Below are 22,539 nucleotides of genomic sequence, written 5' to 3' on the forward strand. Positions count from 1 at the left end.
CAATCAGCGGAGCAGCCCTGGCCATCGAATGACTCGGATGCTTTGCTTTGCCTTTCCTCAAAAAACCACATTGTGCGTGCTCTTCGCGCCTGCCGTACTTTGTACGGCTCTCTGCAGATACCATCTCGTATGCGAGGCAACACAGCCCGTAACGTGCCCAAGAGCAACAGTGGTATCACCAGTAGTGACCCTCCACGGCTCGTGTTCACGATTCGCGGTCATGGACCCCGGTTCATGCCAGGGGGCGGAGCCACTGGACGCGACGGTGACGAAAATAATGACCGTCGTGACGACCTCCAAAAGCCCCGCAGAATTCCCCCACTCTATACTGTACGTAGTTGCATCGCGTACGACTACGTACCTGGAGCTAAAATCGGGAGTGGGCCTGGCGGTGGGGAAAAGGGGCATTCGAGCATCCAGCAAGGTCCGAAACTTGCCCTTCGCCAGCTCCAGACACGGCTCGGGATGACGGGAACGTCAGATTGCAACTCATAGCTACTACCTATGACACCCGTGACGCCCGAAGAACGCGCAGGAGCTTGCAAATAGAACCGGATTGCTGTGCGGCACTACAAGTCCGTAACTGTAGCTGGCCGATATCATCACACCAACAAGAAGGCGCGTGTGTCCCGTCATATGCTCTAGTTCTAAGCACTCGTACAGCCATGTCCTCGCTTCTTGCACAGAGCTGCCTCTCGGTCCTGCCATGGGGCGCGTTCCGCGTGTTGCGAGCCGAGTTGGGCGAGGCTTGAGAGACCGTTTGCGAATCACCTGGGTTGCCGGGTCCATGGAAACGAGCACCAGAAAGCTGCCAGTGTTTCCGGGTGTTGACCTTCCGAACTGCGGCGCAGGGAGGCCCTGACGCCCCTAGCTTCGGTGCATGTCTCTGCCCTGTGCAGGGAGCCATGCTCTGTGCAAGGAGCCATGCTCTGCGCCTGGCACTTGATGTGGCATTGACCATTTCGCCAAATTCGGATCGTGTTCTCGGCGTGTCTTGTCGCCTCTCGAAAGTAAGGTGCCACCACGAGGAGCTCGAATGAGCCATCACCTCTGCATGCTGCTCCGCGCGATATCCGAGCTGACCAGGAATGCAAGCGCGACAAAGTTCTTCAGGGCGGATGTAACTTGCTTGCGAGTCCCTCGACCAGGCGTGCAAAGTCGGTCGCCAGTCAGGCTCACTCGTCAGGTTTCTGCTGGCCGGCCCAACGTGTTTTGTACTCTCGCGGGCTCTCGAATGCGTTCGCTTTACCAGACCACATGCCGCGCCGCTTTCTCTTCGCCTTCGCTTCAGCCTTCTCGTAGACTGCCTTTAACCCGCCAAACTCGGCCCCGGACTTGGCCTCGTACGTCGTTGCCAGCCCCCGCTTCACCATCTCGAGGCCCACGTTCCGCCGCATTAGGAACCGTCGGACGTACACTGTCGCCACGATGCGGTTGTACTGGTCTCGCTTGTAAATGTATGCTCGCACATTGCGGTGCAGGATGTAGTCGGATAGCCACTTGAGCGCTTCGCCACTAAAGGGTTGCGCCGGGCGTCCAAAATGCGCGCCTTCTGGGGCGTCGACACCCGCAAGGCGTATGGATATCTGTGCATGACCACGTCCGGTCAGTCCCATATGTTCTCGATGGCGATCGAAGTTGGCCCGTATGTACATACCGTGCGATCCTTGAGCTCCTTTCTCGATTCTGGCACCTTCCGCAGCCAGCCCCAGCCGACAGCCCGCCCGCCAGGAGTGTGAAACAAGTGGAAGTTGTCACCGTCGCCCACGCTCGTGACTCTGCCAAAGAGGCTCCTGCTTCGGAAGAAGTTCGGTCGGACGTAGGCCGATCCTGGTATACGGCGGAGGTAGTTGGCGTATAGCTGCAGCGCACCGAGGCCGACGAGAGAGAACAGGACCATGGGCGCCCATTCTTTGGCCGCCGCGAACTGGTCCCGGTCTGCGGGGCCAAGGGATTCGGGCCATGAGAGCGGCCGCTTCTTTGGCTCGTCGTCGTTTGCGTCACGTCCAGAGGCCGATGTTCCAAACGGCCATACCATTGTCTCTGCGACCCGCAGATCGTGCCGCCATAAGTCGTCGTCCCGATGGATGCTCGGATGTCAAATGTCGGACTGGGGAGTCGCAGTCGCGGGCGAGGTGGCGTCAGTGGTCGTGCCCGCCAATTAGGTATACATGCGGGCACTACTAGCTCGGTGCCTGAGGCCCACTGAAAGCGCCTAAGCGATGCCTGGTCAGTGACCTCCAGCCAGGGCTGGGCTGGCGTCCGCTTTGCGAGAGCACTACTCTTTGAATCACATTGGTAGAACACCTTCGCAACAGCGGCTCTGCAATGCGTTCTTATGCATGATTTAGAGCAACTATCTCATTCATTGACTGGCCGACACGCATGAGCAGCGCTGCATTCCCGCCTTACTGTACTTCGTACTCCAATACTCAATGCGACGTGCCGCACATGTCGTGACTCGTGAGCCGCTGTTGGGCCATTGACAACAGCAAAGCCTTGAGCGCCCCTTATTGCACCTTGAATGACCTGCCGCTTGCCGTCTTTCTCTCCCGCTCCTCGTTCTCCGGCCGAGCTCGGCGCAAGACTGGTCCGGGTCAGCACCGCACAGTCTGCACTGTCTAGCAAACCCAGAGGTCGACGTACCTTGGAGGAAGTCCGCTGTTCGCTTGCGCATACGAGAATGGATGTATGCTTTGGACGCCTTGATGTGGTAGTGGAAATAGTCGCGGAAGGTCTGGATGTGGGAGATGACAATGGGCATGCGCTGAGGCGTCAGGTGACGCGGGAAGAGCACTGTGGCCAGTCAGAATTCCCCTTGCAACGAGATAGCGAGTAACGACAAGCCTACCAAACGTGACGTAGCCGATTTCGCCAGTGCCAGTGCTCTTGACTCCGGGGACGCCCTGGAGCTCGAGTGGCGGATCGTTCTTAAAGAGCACCTGCGGAGCGTTCTGGATGGCCCTTCTCCGCGCATCCACGAACTCCTGGATGAAAACCTTCCCAAACACTCTGTCTGTCTCTTCGCGGAAGACGGTGCTAAAGATGACGGTGACGCGATCGTGGCTGGCCTTGACGTAGATTGCCTCCTCGTCGCGGTAGTGGATGGCCTTGACCTGGCCACCCTCTCGAACTCCTTGAGGGGCTTCTTCTGATGTGAACTTGGAAGCTTCCTCCTTCAGCTTGTAGTGCTCCTCGTATGCTTGTTCGAAAGGGGCTGCCATGGCGTTGCGCTTGAGCAAGGCGAACTTCATGGCCAGGGCATCGCGCTCCTCTGCGTGTCTTGTTAGTGCCACTGCGATTCCTTCGCCAGATAGTGTAGGAGGATGTACCCTTCTCCGCAGGTAGCTGCTCCAAGTCAATTAGGACAGAGAAGTCGTAGCCTGTCTCGACCGGCGCAACGTAGTCGCCGTATTCCCGCTGAAGGACCTGCTCCGCGCCATACTGAACCAGGTCCTTGAAGCAACGTATTTGGACAGAGAGCAGGATCTTCGTCTTGCTTTCTGGGGTCGATATGTGGAAGGTGACGCCGTCGAAGTCGGAGATGGTCTGGTCAATAGACGCAGGCGGGGCACTAGCTCCTGATTAGCAGGGGAGGGGCGGCGGCGGCGGCGGCAGGCGAATAGGTAGAATTACCCAGAGAACCGCTCGGTCAGTACCGATTGAATCAGGACATTTTGATAATCGAGGAGAAGCATTGTTGCGGTGGTCTGCGGTTGCGCCGGATTGCTGCCTCTCCGCGTATGGAGCTGGTTGACGACGATGGTGGGGCTGGGGAGGTGAGGTGCAGGAGGGACGTCAGACGGCGAGCTGACGACGACCACGTGATCTAAGCTTACAGCGCCGATCCACTCTACTTCGTACTAGACTTATCGATAAGCAACAAAAAAATATCCCACCTGCAGGCGTCTCAGTGTCGCTGCGCAATTCTCTTGTCTTGACTGACGGAGAGGCGCATCGTTGGTTGCCAGGCAATTGATGCACCGAGTCGGACAAGATGGTGAAGTCGTACCTGTAAGCATGGCGCGGCTACTCTCCTACATTTACTATGAGCTAACATACCGTTTCCTCTTAGCAAATACGAGCACGCTAAGTCATTCGGCGTTGTGACGACAAGCACTTCCAACATCGTCTGGACGTCCAAGGATCGAACTGGCACAGGCGCGGGCCAGGCTGTCGTCGCTGCGAACGAAGAGGTACTTTGCTGGGATGTCAAGAAGGGCGAGCTCTTGAGTCGGTGGCGGGACGAGCGCTGCACGGTCCCTGTCACGGCAATTGCTCAGAGCAAGACGGACAAGGATGTCTTTGCTGTCGGCTACGAAGACGGCAGCATCCGCCTCTGGGACGGGAAGATTTCCACCGTCATACTCAACTTCAATGGTCACAAATCGGCCATCACGAGACTCGCCTTCGACAAGTTTGGCGTTCGCCTAGCAAGCGGGTCCAAAGACACCGATGTTATCATATGGGACCTCGTTGCAGAAGTCGGCCAATTCAAGTTGCGTGGACACAAAGATCAGATCACAGGGCTGGAGTTTGTCGAGCCCGACACACAGGTGCAAGATGAAGACGGAACCAAGGCCATGGTTCTCGATGGTCAAGACTCATCCGACGGCTACCTCATCACAACCGGCAAGGACTCCCTGCTCAAGCTTTGGGATCTTTCTTCAAGGCACTGCATCGAGACGCATATTTCGCAGACGAATGGTGAGTGCTGGGCACTCGGTATGTCGTCGGACTTGAGCGGTTGCATCACTGCTGGCAACGACGGAGAGCTCAAGGCTTGGTCCCTCGATGCAGATGGTCTCGCGTCGAGCGCGCGGCGGGTGGATGTATCATCGACCACTCAATACTTGTCGGACCGTGGCACTTTGCACCGCCAGAGCAAGGATCGAGCCACCGAAGTCATTTTCCACCCCTCAAGGAACTACTTTGCAGTTCACGGATCGGAGAAAGGAGTCGACGTATGGCGCATCAGGTCAGAAGCCGAAGTGAAGAAGAGCTTGGCTCGTAAGAGGAGAAGGCGGAGAGAAAAGGGCAAGGACGGCAAGCAGCAGGAAGAAGAAGCACTCAATGCCGACGACATGGCCGAAGACGTCTCGAAAGCAGACATTAGTGATGTCTTCGTTCAGTATGTCATTGTGCGCACAGGTGGAAAGGTTCGATCTGTGGATTGGGCACTAGCCGGCACGCAAAAGGATCTTCATCTCCTGGTCGGCACGACCAATAACCAACTGGAGTACTACAGCATCCCGTCAAGGGATAGGAGCGATCGCAAAAAGAAGGACGATGTGCCGGACTATACACGAACGCTTGCTGTGGAGCTGCCTGGTCACCGGGCTGACATCCGGGCACTGGCTCTCAGCTCGGATGACAAGATGCTGGCTTCGGCTGCGAACGGCTCCATGAAGGTGTGGAACATCAAGACACAGACTTGTATTCGCACCTTTGACTGCGGATACTCCCTATGCTGCGCGTTTCTACCAGGAGACAAAGTTGTCGTTGTCGGCACGAAGAGCGGCGAGCTGCAGCTTTTTGACGTTGCGTCTGCCTCGTTGCTAGACAGCGTTCAAGCGCATGAAGGTGCCATCTGGTCCTTGAACGTGCACCCCGACGGGCGATCTGTTGTTTCTGGCAGCGCAGACAAGACTGCCAAGTTTTGGGATTTCAAGATCGTCCAGGAAGAAGTTCTTGGCACGAAGCGAACGACATCAAAACTCAAACTCGTACAGTCTAGGACGCTCAAGGTGGCCGACGACATCCTGAGCCTCAAGTTCTCACCGGATGCAAGGTTGCTAGCCGTTTCATTGCTCGACAACACGGTCAAGGTCTTCTTCGTGGACTCGCTCAAGCTCTACCTCAACCTCTATGGCCACAAGCTACCCGTGCTCAGCATGGACATATCGTACGATAGCAAACTCATCGTCACAAGTTCGGCAGACAAGAACATCAGGATTTGGGGGCTGGATTTTGGAGATTGTCACAAGGCTCTCTTTGGACACCAAGACAGTATTCTGCAAGTCGCCTTTGTTCCCCACAACTCTGACGGCAACGGGCACCACTTTTTCAGCAGCAGTAAAGACAGGACGATCCGTTACTGGGATGGAGATAAGTTTGAGCAGATTCAGAGACTGGACGGCCACCACGGAGAGGTGTGGTCAATTGCCATCAGCCGGACTGGCAACTTCCTCGTCAGCGCAGCGCACGACAAAAGCATCCGGGTGTGGGAGGAGACTGATGAGCAAATCTTTCTCGAAGAAGAGCGCGAAAAGGAGATTGAGGAGCTGTACGAGAGCACACTAACTACCTCACTCGAAAAAGACGAGGACGCAGAGGATGAGAGCGGTGAAGTTGCGGCGGCAAGCAAGCAAACCACTGAGACGCTCATGGCTGGTGAGCGGATACAAGAGGCCCTCGAGATGGGCATGGCCGACCTGAATCTCATGAAGGAGTACGAAGAGGCCAAACTGTCAGACCCCAACGCCATGCCGCCGCAGCGCAATCCCGTGTTTCTGGCACTGGGCAACATCAGCGCTGAAGAGCACGTCATGTCTGTGCTGCAAAAGATCAAGGCCTCGGCGCTGCACGACGCCTTGCTGATTCTTCCGTTTGCCACTGTCCCCATTCTATTCACCTTTCTCAACATTTTCGCCATGCGTTCGATGAACATGCCCCTGACATGTCGCATCCTCTTCTTTATGATAAAAACGCATCATCGGCAGATTGTGGCGAGCCGGACCATGAAGACGATGATGGACGGCATTAGGACGAATCTGAGGGCCGCTTTGAAACGGCAAAAAGACGAGATGGGCGTCAACATTGCAGCGCTCAAGGTTGTGGGCATGCAGATCCGCGACAAAAGCGTCAAGGAGTACGTGGACGAGACTTGGGAAGACGAGAGCGCCGAGAGGAGCGTCAAGAAGAGGGCCTTTGTGCATGTGGCGTAAATAAATAGACTCGATACGTACACATGTACAACGAATAGTCTTGGAAACTGTCAATCATGATTGTATGCATTTATATACTTCGTATACTGTACAAACTTGTGGTGTTGTGTCGCTTCACCGAAAAGCGTTGTTGAACATCTACGGTCACGTGATGCCAACGACGAGTGCTCAAACCTGCGACTGTGGTGGATCATGGCCCGCGCATGGCGACCTCTCTCACCCAGTGGCGGCCTCGACGCGATTTCGACATCTCAAATTCTGCCTGAACTGAATCGCAGCGCCGTGTGCCTCGCAACGTTGTTTCATAAGCCACCGAAGCCCTTGATCGGCTAGTCGCCAGCTGTCGACCCTCTCTGGCCTGACGCACATCGCGTCCTCACTCACTCACTACATCCATCTAGGCGCCATCTCATCTCCAGCTTCCTTTCCTTCCTGTATCCGGCTCCGGCTCCGCCCCGCCCACCCACCATGCTCTTCTTCAGGTGCGCGCCCGCACACAACCCTCGTCCCCTTCAAAGCGGTGAAATCATATGCGCGGCGTGAGAACCGACAGGGCGGCGGATCGGCTAACCTGGGAGGGAGCGGGAACTACTAGCTTCTTCAAGACGCTCATCGACCACGAGGTCACCGTCGAGCTCAAGAACGACATCCAGCTCAAGGGCACGCTCAAGAGCGTGGACCAGTACCTCAATATCAAGCTCGACGACATTTCCGTCGTGGAGGAGCTCAAGTACCCTCATCTCGTGCGCCTCACCTCTCCCCTCTCCCCTCTCCCTCACCCCTTCCCTTCCTTTCCTTTTGCTGCTGCTGCCGCGCCGTCGGTGGTGGTGGTGGTGGCTCTCTACGGCCAGCTTTCCTTGCGGCCCCCCTCCCCGCGACGGCCCTTTTCCCGTTAGTATTTATTGGATGGCTGAGAGCTAATCGTTTGGCGCCCTTGTCCGGCGCGCGCGCACTTTGACAGACCTCCGTCAAGAATGTCTTCATCCGTGGCTCCGTGGTGCGGTACGTGCACTTGCCAGCTGCGTCGGTAGACACGCAGCTGCTGGAGGATGCGACGCGGAGAGGTAGGCACATGCTTCTCCTCATGAGTACCAGACGTGGCTTTTGTGTTGACGACGATGTACAGAAGCAGCAGCTCAGCAGGCCAAGGCGAGGTGATTTGGCGCGATAACGACAATACATGACACTAGTATCAGAAGATGGCCTGTGGCATATTACAAGCCCTGCTCATGGAAGCGTTCATCTGAACACCTGCAGTAGTTGATGCGAGGCTCGCACCGCTGCAAGGGCTTCACATGGAGCTATGTCTGTCGGACCATAGATAATGCAGACGAGTTGGCCGTTCCATTCGCCTCCTTCGAGATTAACGACAAGACAGGTGTGCCATGTACGGGTTTTTGCTACCACCAGGCCCCTCCACCCTTGCCCGACTTGCCCTCCCATAATTCTGCGCTCTCCTCGTCATCCTTACCTTCAATGAGCGGTATCATCAGCCCACCTCTCCTTCTCTCTGCTGTCCACCTGTCGATCCATGCTCTCATCCGCTTCCGGGACTGCTCTGAGCCAACATTCACGGTCGGAATGACCTTCTCTATCCTCAAGCTCATCAGAAACATGGCCAGCTCGCGGAAGCTGCTATGCTCAGAGTACGGAACACCAAAGCACATCGACTCCTTGGTGCTCCCCCTTTGCGCCACGAAGTCCTTGTATCCAAAGCGCGTCCTCCAGCCCTTGCCGTGGAGAATCTGCTGTGTCGGTATGCTGCTAGGCGAGGTATTCGCCCCTACCGCCTTCCCGTTGGACGGCCGGAAGTTCCAACCGCTAGGGCGGAAGCCTACGATGCGGCTGAAGTGTGGTTTGTATGTTGTCAGATAGTCGTGAAGCGTCTCAGCGCGGATCTCCATGAGCGACTGCATGTGGACTTGGGCCTCGATCGGATTTGACGTCAGGAGGGACGAGAGCTCAGGGTCATCCAGCTGCTGACAGATCCTCATCTTCCCGGGCGTTGCGAATATCTTCGAACCCAGAGCCTGGGCGATCGCGATACATATTCGCTCTTTGCCAATGGAGTATGTCCCACACACGACCAGTAGCCGCTGTTTGGTCCCAGCACGGGCATCGGCCGACGCAGCAGTTGCCGGGTCTTTGTCGCTCTGGAAATACTTGCTCACGGCCTGAGCCCCGTTTTCCCGTTGGGACCTCTCCCAAACATCGTCTTTGCAGTTTGGATCCGCCGACATGGACGCGCACAAGTCTGCGCAAGCTTTGATGACGTCGTCCTGCGGCGGAAATGAATACCTGGGATTAAGGTATGTGGTGTCCAGATAGCATGTGTTTATGGACTGTTGTTTCGTCTTTCCCGTGATAGAGTCGACGACATCAGGTTTCAGTAGTGGGTGGCCAACATGATCTGGGCAGGCCCTGAAGTCGCCGCAATGCAGGATTCGTGACATTCGAGGATTAGGGCCATTGCTCATGGGCTTCTGGAAGAGAAACAGGGAGCTCCCCGGGCAATGATTAGCCGGTATCATGGTGACCGTGGCTCCTGTCCCGGGCACGGGGTATGTCTTCTCGAACTCCAGCTCGACAACCCACTTCGAGGCTGTGCGCAATTGCTGCTTGACCAAGCTACCCGTGACCTTGCTACAGTATATAGGACCATGCTTCCAGCTTGCAGTGAGACCGATGTAATGGTCGCTGTGGAAGTGGCTCAGGAAGTAGGCCTCGCAGCCTTGCACAGCCCCGTACCGGAAAGCGTCGACGCAGATGTTATAGTTTGGTATGCTCTTGTAGAATGGGCAGGTCCGCTCATAGGCTGGACGGCCTCGGGACGCATGCTCAGCCGCGGCTGCGTTGGCCCAGGCCGAGTCCTCGGCATTGCCAGACATGAGTTTCGAGAATGCTGAACCGGCGCCGCCCCCACTCTTGCTTTGCGAGAAAGGATCGGATTGCGCTGGCCGAGGAACAGCGGCACGAGCAAACCTCTTGCTCATCTCTGAGGAATCGACTTTAGGTGCTTCATTAGGCGGGGTTCGCGGTCGCTTCGGCAAAGGGGTAGGGTTCCCATCGAGGCATGAGTTGACGTGACGTGTGGCGTCGTCCGCGGATAAACCGGTAAGGTTGCCGTCACATATGGGGCAACTCTCCGTCATGGCAGTATCGTCTGGCAGGTCGTCGATGAATTCTTCACTGAGGATTGCCCCCGCCTCCTCGGCCTCGAGTCGTGCCTGTTCTCGCATAAACTTCATTTCCCTCAACTCTTCGCCTTCGAAGTCGTCTAAGTCGAGGTCGTCCATACCTTCAAAGCTGCCGAGCTCATCAAATTGTGCGTACGTCGAGTCTTCTTTCCGTAGAGGTGGGCTTGTGTCGGCAGTAGCTTCATTCGGAGCAGCCGCGGGCTCGACATCTACTCTGCGCGATGCTTCCAAGACCGCCTCGACCGTGAACTTCTCCCGTGGTACGTCTTGTGCCGGCCCAGGATCGTCGTCACAATCATCTTCGCTGTCAGACTCCATGATAAAAGGAGCATTCAACTTTGACTTTGATTTGGCGGGGCCAGTGGTCTCCTCTTTGATGAGCGCGGCGTTGGGGTTCGCATCATCAGCGACCTCTGTCTTGACGGTGCCATACTCGTCGTGACTTAATCTTCTTCTTTTTATGGAAGTATCCGACTCGTTGAAGCGATGCTGATCGTCGACATCGTACAAATCGTCGTCCTTTGGAGTGGCGACGGCGGTTCCGACGAAGAGAGAATCTTCGGGCTTGGGAGTCTTTTGGAAAAAGCTGAGGATGCTTGCATTCGGCTTCGCGAGCTTCTTGGAAAAGCCCGCGCCATTGGCCGACTTTTTCGGCGTAACGGAGCGATTGAGCTTGGCCGCGGTGACCATGTTGGCAATGACGTCGTCGAGGTCTGCTCACGATGTTTTGCAGCACGCCATGTTACCGAGAAACAGGGCAGCCGTGAAAACAGTGTGTATCAATGTTTGGAGCTTGGCACGACAGATGAGTTTTGTAATGTGTCGCGTCGAGTCTCACTCTCGATCGTCGTGATGACGGGGTCAAAAGTGAACGAAGTGGGACACGACCAGGCGCGACTGGGGCAAAATCACGAATCGCGAAGTCACATGAGCAGGTGGGGTTCACGCTGGGTGCTATAACCGTGGGCAGGGTCTGTTATAAAGTTAAGACACTATCATGGACACGCCAATCGCTGGGTGGCGGCGCTGTATTGCAGCACCATAATTCTCAGTATGACTGCATGTTTGAAAAGTTGACGTTTTCAGTGCTCATGGCCTGCGTCTGAGGCGTCAATTTCCTTCGCCAACTTCGTATCACCTACCTAGTCTTTTGTAGCATGTGATGCTCGGCTCTCAAGCCTCCAGCAGGTAGGAGAGACGCGCGACACGCTAAGCGTGTCATCGACGTCGTCACCTCCTCCTCGGGTTGCACCACGCCTGAACACCGAGCCCCGAGTCTTTGCATCTTCATCCTCGCGAAATTGTAGACGGCACGCCATGTCATGTCAGTATGGGCTCTCATGGTGAACGGATAGCTTGCTGACGTGCGCCAATGGGCGGTCGAATTAGTCTTCAACACCACGCATGCCCTCCAGCATGTCACGCCGATCCCGGCGGGGTCCACTCCGGAGAAGAGCATCCAGTTGCTTCAGGGCCACGAGTTCTTCATCCAGTGCGACCCGCACATGATCAAGTACGAGGGCATGGACACACCGACGGAGCCGGCGCCGACGCTGCCCACCGACCGCGGCGTGACGGCCGTGGCCGCCCCCAAATGCTACGAGGTGACAGACAAAGTCCACGCGCTGCCCGCGGGGCTTTGGGATTCGGACGTGATCAGCACGTACGAATTTATCAATATCGAACGGGGGGTGTTTGTCCGCATACGCAGCCCGCTCAACACCATGATGGAGACGGTGTGGGAGATTCGGCAGACGGAAGACGGGGGCTCGGAGCTGGTGGAAGACGTGCTCATCAAGTGTTCGAGGCTTCTCTCCGGCGTCGTCAAGACCACCTGCGAGGCCGGTTGGAAGGGAATCCACGAGAAGATGGTTGCCAAGATGGCGCAATTGTGAGGGCTCGTTGGAGACTGCCAACTGTCGATGCCGACAGCACAGCGCATAGATGTCTCCGCCTCTGATTGTAGCGTCGCACATTTGCATTAACGTAAAGAAATAGAACCCATGATTCCAGGAACTCCCGTAACGTATTGCACTCAGTCAGAGCCGGTACATACAGAGAGCGTGGCTCGTCTGCAGGCGTGAGGAGAGGGTGAAGGCATGGCCCGCTGTCATGGAACGAATTCACATGGGGGATTGTAGCAGGGGCAACACAGCGCTGGGAACCAAGACTGGAACCGTCGCAAGCTGTTAGTAGTGTTGCAGCTCTGTTGGTTTAGGTGGACTTTGGGGCGTCCAGGGCCAGGGTCGGTGGATGGAATTCTGTGCTAGTGGCCCAGTGGATAGGCGCGCTAGCGGCTAAACCTCGTGCTGTCTGTCAGCCGCCCCCTTGACGCGACCCAACCTGACACAAGCCCAGGGTCCCGTCTCATTGGCGATGCGACTCGCTTGTCGACTTCAACTCAGCCCAACCCAGCCAGCCCTCGACCTTGACAACCGCCACAACACCTCGCCATCGGGCTGGTCGATTATGACCACCTACACGAATCAGCACGGCGCGCCGTTGATGATGGCCGTGACCACGTGAGGCTGCATCATAGCACGCTGAACATAAAACCAGACACCGTACCGAGACAGCGCACCACGCCTGATAGCCAGCCGGCGGTGGCCACCCTTCGAAGCCATGGCGTCTCTTCAGGTGCGATGGCCGGAAATGTCCGGCACCAAACAGCGCGCCCTCGAGGACGCCAAGAAGATGCAAAAGGCCGTCGCGGAAGAGTGCGCCAAGTCCGGAAGGGAACCCCCCCAGTACCAGCTGTCGGAGCTCATCGGCAAAGGCAGCTTTGGCCGCGTCTACAAGGCCACCTCGCAAACGTCGGGCGAGCTCGTCGCCGTCAAGATCATTGACATTGAGGAGAGCGACACGGCAAATCCGAAGCTCACCGACACCTACGGCGACTTGCTCAAGGAGATCAACGCGCTGAAGCTCCTGAGCGACAGCGGCGCCAAGAACGTCAACCAGGTCATCGAGGCCCTGCCTGTCGGGCACTCCATGTGGATGATCACAGAGTACTGTGCTGGCGGCAGCGTTGCCACTCTAATGAGGCCCACGGCGCCCGGTGGCCTTCAAGAGAAGTGGATTATCCCCATTCTTCGCGAGGTCGCCGAAGCAATGTACTGGGTGCACCGGCAGGGCGTCATCCACCGAGATCTAAAGTGCGCCAACGTCCTCGTGACAGAGGCCGGTGACGTCCAGCTTTGCGACTTTGGTGTTGCCGGTGTCATCGAGACCAAGTTCGACAAGAGGTCGACCTTTATCGGGACGCCTCACTGGATGGCACCCGAGCTCTTTGACCAGTCCACATCCTACGGCACCGAGATTGATATCTGGGCTTTCGGAGCCATGGTTTACGAAATTGCCTCCGGGCTGCCACCCAACGTCACCGATTACATTGACCCAACTCGGCTGGGCAACCACCTGAAGCAGCAGACGCCCCGTCTCGAGGGAGACCAGTACTCGGCTGGGCTCAAGGATTTGGTCGCCTATTCCCTGCAGCCCGATCCCGCGAAGCGACCGACAATCGAGCAGGTCCAACGTCATCCGTACATTTTCAAGACCGATGAGGCCTATCCTACCTCCACCCTGCGACACCTAGTTCGAGCCTTTAAGCTGTGGGAGGCCCAAGGAGGAGACCGTCGGTCCCTCTTCGCTCCAGGCGGCGCCCAGGGCCTGTCCGGCGACGTGTCGTCCACCGCATTGGCCAACGACGAGTGGTCTTTCAGCACAACAGCTGCGTTTGACCAGCAAGTCCTTCACGACGGCGGCGCTCAGGATGTGTACGATGTATATGGATCTAACGTCGACTTCAGCCAACCGCCGTTTGAAGAGACTTCACGGCCACCCAAGGGAAAGGGTCGCCGTCGCCCACCGCCACACCTACCGTCGGTAAAGGCTCCTCTTGAGAAGGTGTTTGACCCCAACACCATCTCCAACTACGAAGACAATTCGCGCGCCTACTATGGAAGGCCGTTCATGGCACCCGTGTCTGACCTTCCACTGCGCGACGAATCAGCCCCTGCTGCGGACGTGCGAGAATCATTGATTGATCTCGACGCCTCGCTGCATGGCAGCGATCTATCACAGTTTGTCGACATGGACACGATTAAGGCGGGAGATCCCCGTGCGTCTACCGACTATGACTTTGGTGACGCTTCTCATTACGTCAAGGCGCCCCTGAGCGATCCCGCCGACGTAAACAACAACCGCCGAACACAGGACTGGAAGTTTCCCGCCATGGCCCCGCCGGCTTCTGCAAACCCAGAAATGTTTAGATTCCCGTTTACGGACGAGCCTAGCTCGACGCCTGACACGGGACGCCCCCCGCTCTTGCACCAGCAGACAGAACCGCTACAGAACTCAATGGTCTTTGGTGACCTTGCCTCTTCGAAGCCCAGCTCGGTGAGCCGTGCCTCTGTCGGCAGCCTGATTGACCTCGACATGAGCTTTCCAGACTCTGCAACAGACTATACGCGTCCCTCTACCTCCCACTCGGATGTAGGGTCGATTAGCGGCTCCGAGATGGGCGGTGCGTTTGAGCTTGAGAAGCATGCGTCGCTCTATGTAACGTCCAACACGGTCCGGGAACCGTCCATTTATGTTTCGGATGACTCTGAGTACGCAACAGCCTTTGCAGACGCCCGCAGTGGGCATACCTCAGATGGCGAGCGCAGCCAGCATCAACTGGACACGAACGAGCAGCAGTCCGCCAACGATACCCGCCCCTATTCTCTCAGCGATTTTGCCGACATGGATCCCGAGTCCATGTCTCCTCCGCCCACCGCGGCGCCGAGGATGGCCAAGTTCCCACCGCCATTCCAGGAGCAATCGCAAGATCTCCAGGAGCGGTCCCCGGATGAAAGCCAAAGCCAGAGCCGTAGTCACAGTCAAAGCCAGGGCCAGAGCCACGAGCAGGGCCCTGGGCAATTCCGGGAGACTTCGCCGAGCAATTACGCCCCCCTGCCACGGCTCCCGTTCGCGCCTACGCCAGCCGTCATGGAGGGCAGGGCCAGCTCGGAGGAGGTCAAGCACGAGCTGCGGCGCATGGCTATGAGCCTGGGCGACCACCTCAGCCACGCAAATGCGTACCTGTCTGCGCTACCCATTCGCCCGGGGGGCAGCGCGACGCGGTTGGAGACGGTCGGGGACGGCGATTGAAAGTAACGGACGGGGCTTAAGTTGTTACGACCATTGTATGACGTCGAGACGGATGTTTATTGATTGCATGTCGTTCTACGGCTCGGATTGATGGGAAGGACTCGGGCAGCGGGACATGCCCCATGACCATCACAGGATGGGTTGGTCTGGGTCACTCTTCAGAGAAGAAGCCTGGAAACTTTTTGTATCAAGCGTTTGTGTCGTTGCATTAGAAGGACGCTGGAGGGTTGATCATCGTCATGATAGCTGCTCAATGTCAAGAATAGATGTAAACCTTTTATACACGTGTTTACGCCGTCTCATCGTGATTGCTACGAGAAGCTCACTAAATCGCCCAGCAAAAGTGCCTGATACTTCTCAATGGCCTCGCCCAACTTGATGAGCACACCGGCAGCCAGCATCTTGACGTAATTCTCCTCCCCGCCGTCATGGTCGCCCCTCGTCCTCTCGAACACGCCGCTGACCCACTCCCGCGTCTCGACCACCTCCCTGCCCTGCTCCGCACATAACCTCCGCATGTCGCCGTCGTTGACCTCGAGGAGCACGGCCATGGCGACAAACCAGCCCTTGAGGGCGGACACGTCGCCCGCGACGTGAACACGCACGCGCAGGAGCAGGTCCCACAGCTCAGACGTCAGTTGAGGCAGGGACAGCGTGGAGGGGCCGGCTGCGTTGACGACGATGCCCAGAGTCTGGAGGTAGAGAGACAGGAGGGCTGGGTTCAAGACGACGGGCCTGGACGAGCGGAGGGCGACCTGGAAGTGCGCGGTCAGGGGAAAGAAGAAGGATGCCGAGAGGAGCGCGGCGGTCGTGTTCGGGATGGCGCGGACGCGAGGCTTTGCTTTGGCACTAGACTTGTACCGCGCCGTGAATGTTTGTAGTTTAAGTACGTCGGGGCCAGTCGTGGCGTCCGCAGCTTCGGCGGCCAGTGGGGCGAGGAATGAAGATGTCACCGACTGAGCGATGCCGTCGATGGCGTTTGCAGGCAGGGCCCTGAGCTGAGACGCAGGTAGCCGGTTAGGCTTCTGTGACGGATCGAGGTAAAGCTGCTCAATCTTCCCCGGGAGCCTTTTAGAGGGAAAAGATGCCGCTGCCTGATACTGGGAAGTGTCGTAGCCAGCGACTTCCCTTGCGGAAAGACCTATAGTAACAAGTATAGACGTCCTCTGGGCCAGGGAGTAGTCGCCTTCAAAAAAGGTGCGCGCAAACCAAGGCGCCATGGACTTTGGCTGAGACACCACGAGAGCAATCATCCCCTGCTGCCTCTTCTCGGCGAAGTCTTCAATGTCGAACCTGTCCTGAAGCCCCACCAGCAGCCCAGCGAGCTCGTCGGCGTGGGAGCTGACCTCAGTGCCGTAATTCGCCTTTCGCCGTATCAACACGGGAGCTGTCTGGAGAGCCAGCTTCTGCTTGTCATAGTTTTCCGAGTCGCGGAGGTAGGTGATGAGGTCACGGATGTAGACTGGGGCTTTTGGCTTGTTGCGCTGGACGAGGGTGGCATCATCGTCCGAGTCTTCAGGATCTGACCCTTTAGCGTAGGGCTTCAGATCTTCTTCCTCGTCAGACGAATCGACCTCCTCAATTATGGCCTTGGGCACTGGTGCTGAAACAGTAGCCTTTGCTTTTGCTTTTCGCGTTTTAGATGTGGGTTTTACCACCTTAGGTGGCTTGGGCGGTGACAGGGTTGGGGAAGAAGAGAGCAGAAAATCAAAGGAACCAACTGAGTCAGAAATACTGCTTAGACCCTTGAACCACTCGGCCTCGTCGGTGTCCATCTCCTCCATATGGAAGTTAAGTTTCTTGGACTTATTATCAATCAACCCCGATAGAGACTCGCCGACTGCCATCCCCAAAAAGCGAGCTCTGGCGTGTGTTGCAGCTATGCGATTTGATATGGCGGATAGGTATGTGCCAGAACGCAGAAGCATGGAAAGCTTGATGGGAGATAGTCTGGCTACGTAGCCGGCGCTCAGTAGTAGTATCTGAGTGTGAGCTTTCTGGTGTGTTAGCTTCACGGCTTAGTTCCATGTCTTAGGGCATAAGCTTGGCCTACCTTCTTGCTGCAGAATGGCGGCGTGCTTGATGTATAGCTGGTCACCGAACTGTGCCAGGCTCTTTTCCAAGACTGTTGTGATCGTCTCCTTGTTTTTGGCCAGAACGGCGAGCACGGCACGCCGAATGCCGATTTGGTCGCCTAACCCAGCTCCCGAGGCGGCGGTACACCAGTCCACCAAAATTGTCGCGAGGGCAGCGTCGCCAGCCGCAACGGCATCGATTACACCGGCAACAGCTGACACGACATTGTTCGAGCTCGAGTCGTTTAAAGCCAGGCTGTTCAGAAAGCGCTGTGACAAGTAATCAAGCAGAAGCTTCATCATTTTCTTCGACGCCAGGGGCTGTTGGAGGCAGACGGTGGAGAAGGCTTCCGGCCGTCCATCCTTGGAGAGCAACAGCTCATCGACCATCGTCTTTGCTACTGTGCCTAAGTGAGGTCAGCAGACTGGCAGTTCATTTCAGCCCAGCCAGTTGTGCTACTTACTAGTGTAGCCTAGCGATAAAGATCGTTGAATGAGGTCTGCGCAGAATGCAGTCTCCACGCCTTCTGGCTCTCGCTTTACCCATGATGCAACGTTCAGACTGATCCACTTGCTAAACTCGATGCCGTCGGTAAGCCAGCGAGAGTTGGCTGGAACCTCGTCTGTCCCGACGACAGCCGCCTCGGCGGCAGTGGACAGTATGCGACCGCTGCTAATTGCTGACAGCAGTTGCTGGGACTGAATCTTGCGCGGCGCGGCCTCGGCGAGCCTGGTGGTGGAGGAGATCCAAATCGCCCGAATGGTGTGTTGGCCCTCTAATAGCCCGCCAAGGAGATCCATAAACAGCGTGAGGTGAAGGTGAAGATCGGGCCGCTTAGGGCCTTTTCCTTCGGCTTTAAACTCCTGCAATATGGTCTTGAGATGCGTAATGACAGCGTTGAGGCCCGTGACGCTCCGCAGACACCGTCGCGCCAGCTCGGCATCATCGGCGTTAGCGGAAAGTGGCCCGGTGCCATCGTGGGTTGACTCTTCTTTAAGGAGTGTCCAGTAGTTTGGTATGATCTCGGTGACCAAAATATGAACTATGGCAGCACTTTTGGGGCTCGGGGTTTGCAAGTGGAATGCCGTTGCCGAGGATGAGTCGGGGGCCAGGAAGCGCAGGACTGCAATGAGCGTGTCGTAGTCTGGCTGGTTCTTGAGAATCTCCAGGGCCTCGTCGGGCGAGGAAACCTTGGATGGGATAGTTGTCTCTTTGACCTCTTGTGCTGGCTTGACCTCCTTGAGAAGCGGCTCGGTGTCGCGGGTTGCCTTGAGGTAGGTGGTGCTGACTGGAGTGAGTAGGCCGTCCATGATTCTGCCTGTCTAGCACCCGAGGCCTGGCAACAATCGGCGTGAGAGATAGGTGTACCATGTGTAGCTGCCGGCAGTTGATTTTTGCAATATTTTTCAAGTCGGATGGAACGCTGCATGGGATGAGAGACGAGCCGAGAATTGGCGACGCGGTGGTGAGGTAGGAGGGTAAGTCGAAGTAGCTACCCCACCTTCACCGAAGCACACCGAAGACAGCTGGGCTGTGTACGAAGTACCTCAGTGCATCGCGCCACTGTACCAAGCGCTGCAGACAGACAGGCAGGCACCTGCATCCTGCCTGGTACGCTCTCCCTCTTCTCGTCCCACCCGACCTCATCTCATCCACGCAGCACGCAACACACGCCCACGCCTTTTCGCCCGAGCATGAGCGTCGACGCACACGAATCCGTCGGCGCCGCCGCGGACCGCGAGGAAGCACGATGGTGAGCAAGCTCTCACGGCGCGCCCTCTTTGGCTGTCGTTTGCGACCTGCATCGATCGCCACAGTCCACTGACCACGCACGCGCCTTAGGAGATATCTCAACCAGATTCGCAGGAACCCCGGTCCGTTTACCGATCCGGAGGCCACTTCAGAGGAGTTTCTGGCGCAGTTTGAGAAGTTCAAAGTCTTGTGAGTCCGCGGCCGGCCTGGCAGCTGTGCTCCTCTCAGACCCCACACGGACCGGCTGACTGACTTTACGTAGGGTAATGTTGGTGACGATGGACACCCAAGGTGACCGTGATTGCGTCCACTAACTGCGGAGCAGCGGTGCCGGAGGTCTGGGCTGTGAGATCCTCAAGAATTTGGCCATGTCGCATTTCAGGGACATTCACGTCATCGACATGGGTGCGCTCCCACCGTCCACGCTACCCTGCGATGCTCACGTAGCTCACCACCCTTTGCTCAGATACCATTGACATATCCAATTTGAACCGACAGTTCCTGTTCCGGAGCACCGACGTCGGCAAGTACAAAGCCGAGGTTGCCGCCAAGTTCGTCGAGAAGCGCGTCCGGGGCGTGTCCATCACGCCGCACAACAGCCGGATACAGGACTTTGACGATTCCTTCTACAAGCAGTTCCAGCTCGTCATCTGCGGTCTCGACAGCATTGAAGCGCGTCGCTGGATCAACGCCATGCTTGTAAACATTGCCGACGAGGCCGAGGACCCAGACGGCATCAAGCCCCTCATTGACGGCGGCACCGAGGGCTTCAAGGGCCAGGCTCGCGTCATCTTCCCATCCATGACCTCGTGCATCGAGTGCCAGCTCGACATGCATGCCCCGCGCGCCGCCGTTCCGCTGTGCACCATTGCCTCCATACCCAGACAGCCCGAGCACTGCATTGAATGGGCCCACATCATTGCGTGGGAAAAGGAGAAACCCTTTCCGACGCTCGACAAGGACGATCCCGAACACGTCACCTGGCTCTTCCAAAAGGCTCTTGCTCGCGCCCAGGAGTTTGACATTCCCGGGGTCACCTACTCTCTCACCCAGGGCACCATCAAGAACATCATCCCGGCCATAGCCTCCACCAACGCCATCATCGCCGCCGCATGCTGCAACGAGGCCTTCAAGATCGCCACGACGTCGGCGCCATGCTTGGGCTTCGAGAACAACTACATGATGTACTCGGGCAACGATAGCATCTACACCTACACGTTCAAGCATGAGAAAAAAGACGACTGCCCCGTTTGCGGGCGCCAGGCCCGGCCCCTCGACCTCGACCCCGGCTCGACACTCCAGGACCTGCTAGACTCACTGGCCCTCCGCCCAGAGGCGCAGCTGAAGAAGCCCTCGATCCGCGCCCAGGACAAGACGCTGTACATGCGCTTCCCCCCAAGCCTGGAGGAGCAGACGAGGGCGAACCTGGAAAAGACCATTGCGGAGCTGGGATTGGAGGATGGCCAACAGGTCGTCGTTACTGACCCGGCATTCCCGCTGGAGTTTAATTATTTCCTCAAGTTCAAAACAGGTTCGCAGACGTAGTCTGGTACGACGTGCCCTTTGTGTGCTTTATGTTGCATTTTCTGGCGTTGTAAGACATGATGAACGGGATGACGGTCGAGTTAAAGTAGTCCCTGGGACGCAGTACATATACATCAAACGTGCGAAATGTCTTCAGCCGTGGTATCATCTTTTTGTCTACCCGTGAAACGTCCAAACGCAAGGGAAAGCGTCCCAAAAAAGCAGAAATGCCAGCAGCTTGGTAACCACGCAAGCAACCAACCAAGCTGTTTGTATGTACAAAAACCCCGCAACACCAGAGGCAGCCCAATCGAGAGAAAAAAAAAGTTTCTTGCACGCCCTGCTGGGTCCCGGTCCGACATCACCTCGCCATGTTGATGACCTGCTGTTCCAGCTTCTTACACTTGAGCTTGAGGTGCTTGACCGATTCCAGGAACAGCTCGTCGCTGTCCCACTGCCCGGAGCTCTCGATGGAGAAGATGAAGTGGTCCCGCCTCCGGCCCAGCTTGACCTTGCCCTCGAACTCGGGATGCCGCAGGCACTCCCTGCTGACCGTGTCCTTCATGGCGTCGCGCACGACGGCCTTGAGCTCGCCGGCGTGGCCCTCGTAGCCGCTGCCCCGCTGGGCCGCCTCCTTCTTGGTCACGGGCTCGAGGCCGATGACGCCCTCGGGGAAGCAGCGCGCGAACTTGTCGGCGTCGGGGCCCAGGATGGGCTTGAGGATCTTGATGGTGGGCATGAGGCGGTACGAGGCGGTGGCCACGGGCGAGAACTTGGCGTGGTCGGCGCCGATGCCCTTGTGCATGTGCATGGACAGGTTGATGGTCTGGCGCGGGCGCATCTTGGCGATGAGGATGTCCGGGTTGACGGGCCGGATGGCGTCCTCGCCGCCAAAGTGCTCGACCTGCTTGCCCGTGGGCACGAAGACGATGTCGCGGGCGTAGACGTGGGCGTTGTGGTAGGCCTTGGTCGGGTCCGTCTCGTCGGGCGCCGCGTCCTTGTTGACGGTGCACGTCACGTTGAGCTCGAGGCGCACCGTGTTCCAGTCGAAGCAGGTGGCGTAGGGGTCCTCGCCGGGCTGCGGCTTCTTGTGCCACTTGAGGAAGTTCTGCAGGCCCTCGCGCCCGCCGTTGAAGGGGATGAGGCCCAGGCGGTGCGCCAGCACCTCGTCCTGGATGACCGACGTGTTGTTCTCGATGTAGACGTTCTCAATGGCCAGCGTGGGGATCTCGGCGATGAGGATGCGGCGGAAGGCGTTGGCGAGCGAGGCGTCGAGCCCGACGAGCGAAAAGGACGCGAGGTTGGCCTCGTTTTGGTGGAAGCGCACGGAGAAGCCGGATCGGAAGCGGTCGATCGTGAAGGCCAGGTCCTCGCCCGGGTGGTGGCCCGGGTAGTCTGTCGATGTCACGTCCGTGACCGTTTCGAGGTTGATGCCGACCGTCTGCAAGCGACACGCCCCCCAAAGAGTCAGCTTTTCTCTGTCACCCCTTTTTTTTTGTGTGCTACCGTCTCACGGCCGTGGATGCTGCTGCTGCTGCTGCCAATGGCGCATACTCACATTTCGGCGATCGAGCTCCTCTGCGCTCGGCGCACTCCGCCATGCTGCCTGCTTTACGGGAGCCATCTCGGGGGAGGGGTGGACGGCCCTGCTGCGTCGCGGTTCGGGTTGAAGCAGGGGAAGGAAATTTTTTGGGATGCCCCTCCACGCTGCGTGACCGAGAGATGGTAAAATAAGTTATTGGTGTATGGGATTTGGCGGGAAGCGCAGACCGTCAAAACTTCAAAAAGTTTGGAGACGACAAGGACTCGAGTGGACCCCTCCCAATTCGGCGCCCAGACCCACCGTCCGGCGCTGCACTCGACCCGCTAAGCCTGCCGTGCTTTAGTGC

At 57.4% G+C, this 22,539-nt stretch overlaps 10 protein-coding genes across 12 annotated transcripts; 5 read left to right on the forward strand and 5 right to left on the reverse strand.

Annotated features, from left to right (window-relative positions):
• Positions 1 to 1,175: 1,175 nt before the first annotated feature.
• LCL3 (Micrococcal nuclease) lies at positions 1,176 to 2,038 on the reverse strand (the record flags this gene model as incomplete). The annotated part of the gene is made up of 2 exons (XM_047982153.1): positions 1,176 to 1,586; positions 1,658 to 2,038. 2 exons carry the CDS (start codon positions 2,036 to 2,038, stop codon positions 1,176 to 1,178), a joined length of 792 nt encoding a protein of 263 aa, XP_047838115.1.
• A 283-nt stretch (positions 2,039 to 2,321) lies between these two features.
• Positions 2,322 to 3,753, reverse strand: ARC35 (Arp complex subunit). The gene is made up of 5 exons (XM_047982154.1): positions 3,637 to 3,753; positions 3,333 to 3,574; positions 2,852 to 3,274; positions 2,647 to 2,796; positions 2,322 to 2,587 (listed from the first exon to the last, which is right to left on the reverse strand). Exons 1-5 carry the CDS (start codon positions 3,696 to 3,698, stop codon positions 2,511 to 2,513), a joined length of 954 nt encoding a protein of 317 aa, XP_047838116.1. The 5' UTR covers positions 3,699 to 3,753; the 3' UTR covers positions 2,322 to 2,510.
• Positions 3,754 to 3,917: 164 nt separating this feature from the next.
• On the forward strand, positions 3,918 to 6,990 carry DIP2 (beta transducin). The gene is made up of 2 exons (XM_047982155.1): positions 3,918 to 4,014; positions 4,076 to 6,990. Exons 1-2 carry the CDS (start codon positions 3,998 to 4,000, stop codon positions 6,945 to 6,947), a joined length of 2,889 nt encoding a protein of 962 aa, XP_047838117.1. The 5' UTR covers positions 3,918 to 3,997; the 3' UTR covers positions 6,948 to 6,990.
• A 384-nt stretch (positions 6,991 to 7,374) lies between these two features.
• LSM2 (U6 snRNA-associated Sm-like protein LSm2) lies at positions 7,375 to 8,293 on the forward strand. The gene is made up of 4 exons (XM_047982156.1): positions 7,375 to 7,429; positions 7,543 to 7,690; positions 7,909 to 8,011; positions 8,074 to 8,293. Exons 1-4 carry the CDS (start codon positions 7,416 to 7,418, stop codon positions 8,103 to 8,105), a joined length of 297 nt encoding a protein of 98 aa, XP_047838118.1. The 5' UTR covers positions 7,375 to 7,415; the 3' UTR covers positions 8,106 to 8,293.
• On the reverse strand, positions 8,173 to 11,001 carry pso2 (DNA cross-link repair protein PSO2/SNM1). 2 transcript variants are annotated; one of them, XM_047982158.1, is made up of 2 exons: positions 10,246 to 11,001; positions 8,173 to 10,174 (listed from the first exon to the last, which is right to left on the reverse strand). In XM_047982158.1, exons 1-2 carry the CDS (start codon positions 10,351 to 10,353, stop codon positions 8,348 to 8,350), a joined length of 1,935 nt encoding a protein of 644 aa, XP_047838120.1. In that variant the 5' UTR covers positions 10,354 to 11,001; the 3' UTR covers positions 8,173 to 8,347. The 2 variants fall into 2 exon arrangements, with proteins under 2 accessions (XP_047838120.1, XP_047838119.1); XM_047982157.1 differs by having other exon boundaries at positions 8,173 to 11,001.
• A 147-nt stretch (positions 11,002 to 11,148) lies between these two features.
• Positions 11,149 to 12,158, forward strand: JDV02_001248 (uncharacterized protein). The gene is made up of 2 exons (XM_047982159.1): positions 11,149 to 11,468; positions 11,534 to 12,158. The coding sequence occupies exons 1-2, from the start codon at positions 11,462 to 11,464 to the stop codon at positions 12,037 to 12,039; spliced, it is 513 nt and encodes a 170-aa protein (XP_047838121.1). The 5' UTR covers positions 11,149 to 11,461; the 3' UTR covers positions 12,040 to 12,158.
• Positions 12,159 to 12,538: 380 nt separating this feature from the next.
• Positions 12,539 to 15,595, forward strand: PAK4 (serine/threonine protein kinase, STE, PAK/STE20). The gene has a single exon (XM_047982160.1). It carries the CDS (start codon positions 12,767 to 12,769, stop codon positions 15,296 to 15,298), a length of 2,532 nt encoding a protein of 843 aa, XP_047838122.1. The 5' UTR covers positions 12,539 to 12,766; the 3' UTR covers positions 15,299 to 15,595.
• Positions 15,573 to 18,828, reverse strand: TEL2 (telomere binding protein). The gene is made up of 3 exons (XM_047982161.1): positions 17,838 to 18,828; positions 17,352 to 17,780; positions 15,573 to 17,291 (listed from the first exon to the last, which is right to left on the reverse strand). Exons 1-3 carry the CDS (start codon positions 18,682 to 18,684, stop codon positions 15,610 to 15,612), a joined length of 2,958 nt encoding a protein of 985 aa, XP_047838123.1. The 5' UTR covers positions 18,685 to 18,828; the 3' UTR covers positions 15,573 to 15,609.
• A 191-nt stretch (positions 18,829 to 19,019) lies between these two features.
• Positions 19,020 to 20,796, forward strand: uba3 (E1 ubiquitin-activating enzyme). 2 transcript variants are annotated; one of them, XM_047982162.1, is made up of 5 exons: positions 19,020 to 19,127; positions 19,217 to 19,315; positions 19,389 to 19,394; positions 19,452 to 19,531; positions 19,593 to 20,796. In XM_047982162.1, exons 1-5 carry the CDS (start codon positions 19,069 to 19,071, stop codon positions 20,669 to 20,671), a joined length of 1,323 nt encoding a protein of 440 aa, XP_047838124.1. In that variant the 5' UTR covers positions 19,020 to 19,068; the 3' UTR covers positions 20,672 to 20,796. The 2 variants fall into 2 exon arrangements, with proteins under 2 accessions (XP_047838124.1, XP_047838125.1); XM_047982163.1 differs by having other exon boundaries at positions 19,389 to 19,531.
• On the reverse strand, positions 20,746 to 22,408 carry JDV02_001252 (uncharacterized protein). Its single transcript, XM_047982164.1, has 2 exons — positions 22,209 to 22,408; positions 20,746 to 22,091 (listed from the first exon to the last, which is right to left on the reverse strand). The coding sequence occupies exons 1-2, from the start codon at positions 22,272 to 22,274 to the stop codon at positions 21,012 to 21,014; spliced, it is 1,146 nt and encodes a 381-aa protein (XP_047838126.1). The 5' UTR covers positions 22,275 to 22,408; the 3' UTR covers positions 20,746 to 21,011.
• Between the last annotated feature and the right edge of the window lie 131 nt (positions 22,409 to 22,539).

This window comes from Purpureocillium takamizusanense, chromosome 1 (assembly GCF_022605165.1).
Source record: "Purpureocillium takamizusanense chromosome 1, complete sequence".
Taxonomy (NCBI): Eukaryota; Fungi; Ascomycota; class Sordariomycetes; order Hypocreales; family Ophiocordycipitaceae; genus Purpureocillium; species Purpureocillium takamizusanense.

Excerpts from the sequence above, each read along its gene's own strand:
- LSM2 (XM_047982156.1), top strand. Across the intron at positions 7,691-7,908 it reads AGCTCAAGTACCCTCATCTC|ACCTCCGTCAAGAATGTCTT; the intron begins GTGCGCCTCACC and ends GCACTTTGACAG. Across the intron at positions 8,012-8,073 it reads GGAGGATGCGACGCGGAGAG|AAGCAGCAGCTCAGCAGGCC; the intron begins GTAGGCACATGC and ends GACGATGTACAG.
- PAK4 (XM_047982160.1), top strand. The coding sequence starts at position 12,767 with ATGGCGTCTCTTCAGGTGCGATGGCCGGAAATGTCCGGCACCAAACAG.
- pso2 (XM_047982157.1), bottom strand. The coding sequence starts at position 10,834 with ATGGTCACCGCGGCCAAGCTCAATCGCTCCGTTACGCCGAAAAAGTCG.
- JDV02_001252 (XM_047982164.1), bottom strand. The coding sequence starts at position 22,274 with ATGGCTCCCGTAAAGCAGGCAGCATGGCGGAGTGCGCCGAGCGCAGAG. Across the intron at positions 22,092-22,208 it reads AGGAGCTCGATCGCCGAAAT|ACGGTCGGCATCAACCTCGA; the intron begins GTGAGTATGCGC and ends TGTCGCTTGCAG.
- ARC35 (XM_047982154.1), bottom strand. The coding sequence starts at position 3,698 with ATGCTTCTCCTCGATTATCAAAATGTCCTGATTCAATCGGTACTGACC. Across the intron at positions 3,575-3,636 it reads CTGACCGAGCGGTTCTCTGG|TGCCCCGCCTGCGTCTATTG; the intron begins GTAATTCTACCT and ends ATCAGGAGCTAG. Across the intron at positions 3,275-3,332 it reads GCAGCTACCTGCGGAGAAGG|AGGAGCGCGATGCCCTGGCC; the intron begins GTACATCCTCCT and ends CAAGACACGCAG.
- uba3 (XM_047982162.1), top strand. The coding sequence starts at position 19,069 with ATGAGCGTCGACGCACACGAATCCGTCGGCGCCGCCGCGGACCGCGAG. Across the intron at positions 19,128-19,216 it reads GACCGCGAGGAAGCACGATG|GAGATATCTCAACCAGATTC; the intron begins GTGAGCAAGCTC and ends CACGCGCCTTAG. Across the intron at positions 19,532-19,592 it reads CATTCACGTCATCGACATGG|ATACCATTGACATATCCAAT; the intron begins GTGCGCTCCCAC and ends CCCTTTGCTCAG.
- TEL2 (XM_047982161.1), bottom strand. The coding sequence starts at position 18,684 with ATGGACGGCCTACTCACTCCAGTCAGCACCACCTACCTCAAGGCAACC. Across the intron at positions 17,781-17,837 it reads TTTATCGCTAGGCTACACTA|GCACAGTAGCAAAGACGATG; the intron begins GTAAGTAGCACA and ends GACCTCACTTAG. Across the intron at positions 17,292-17,351 it reads CGCCATTCTGCAGCAAGAAG|CTCACACTCAGATACTACTA; the intron begins GTAGGCCAAGCT and ends CACACCAGAAAG.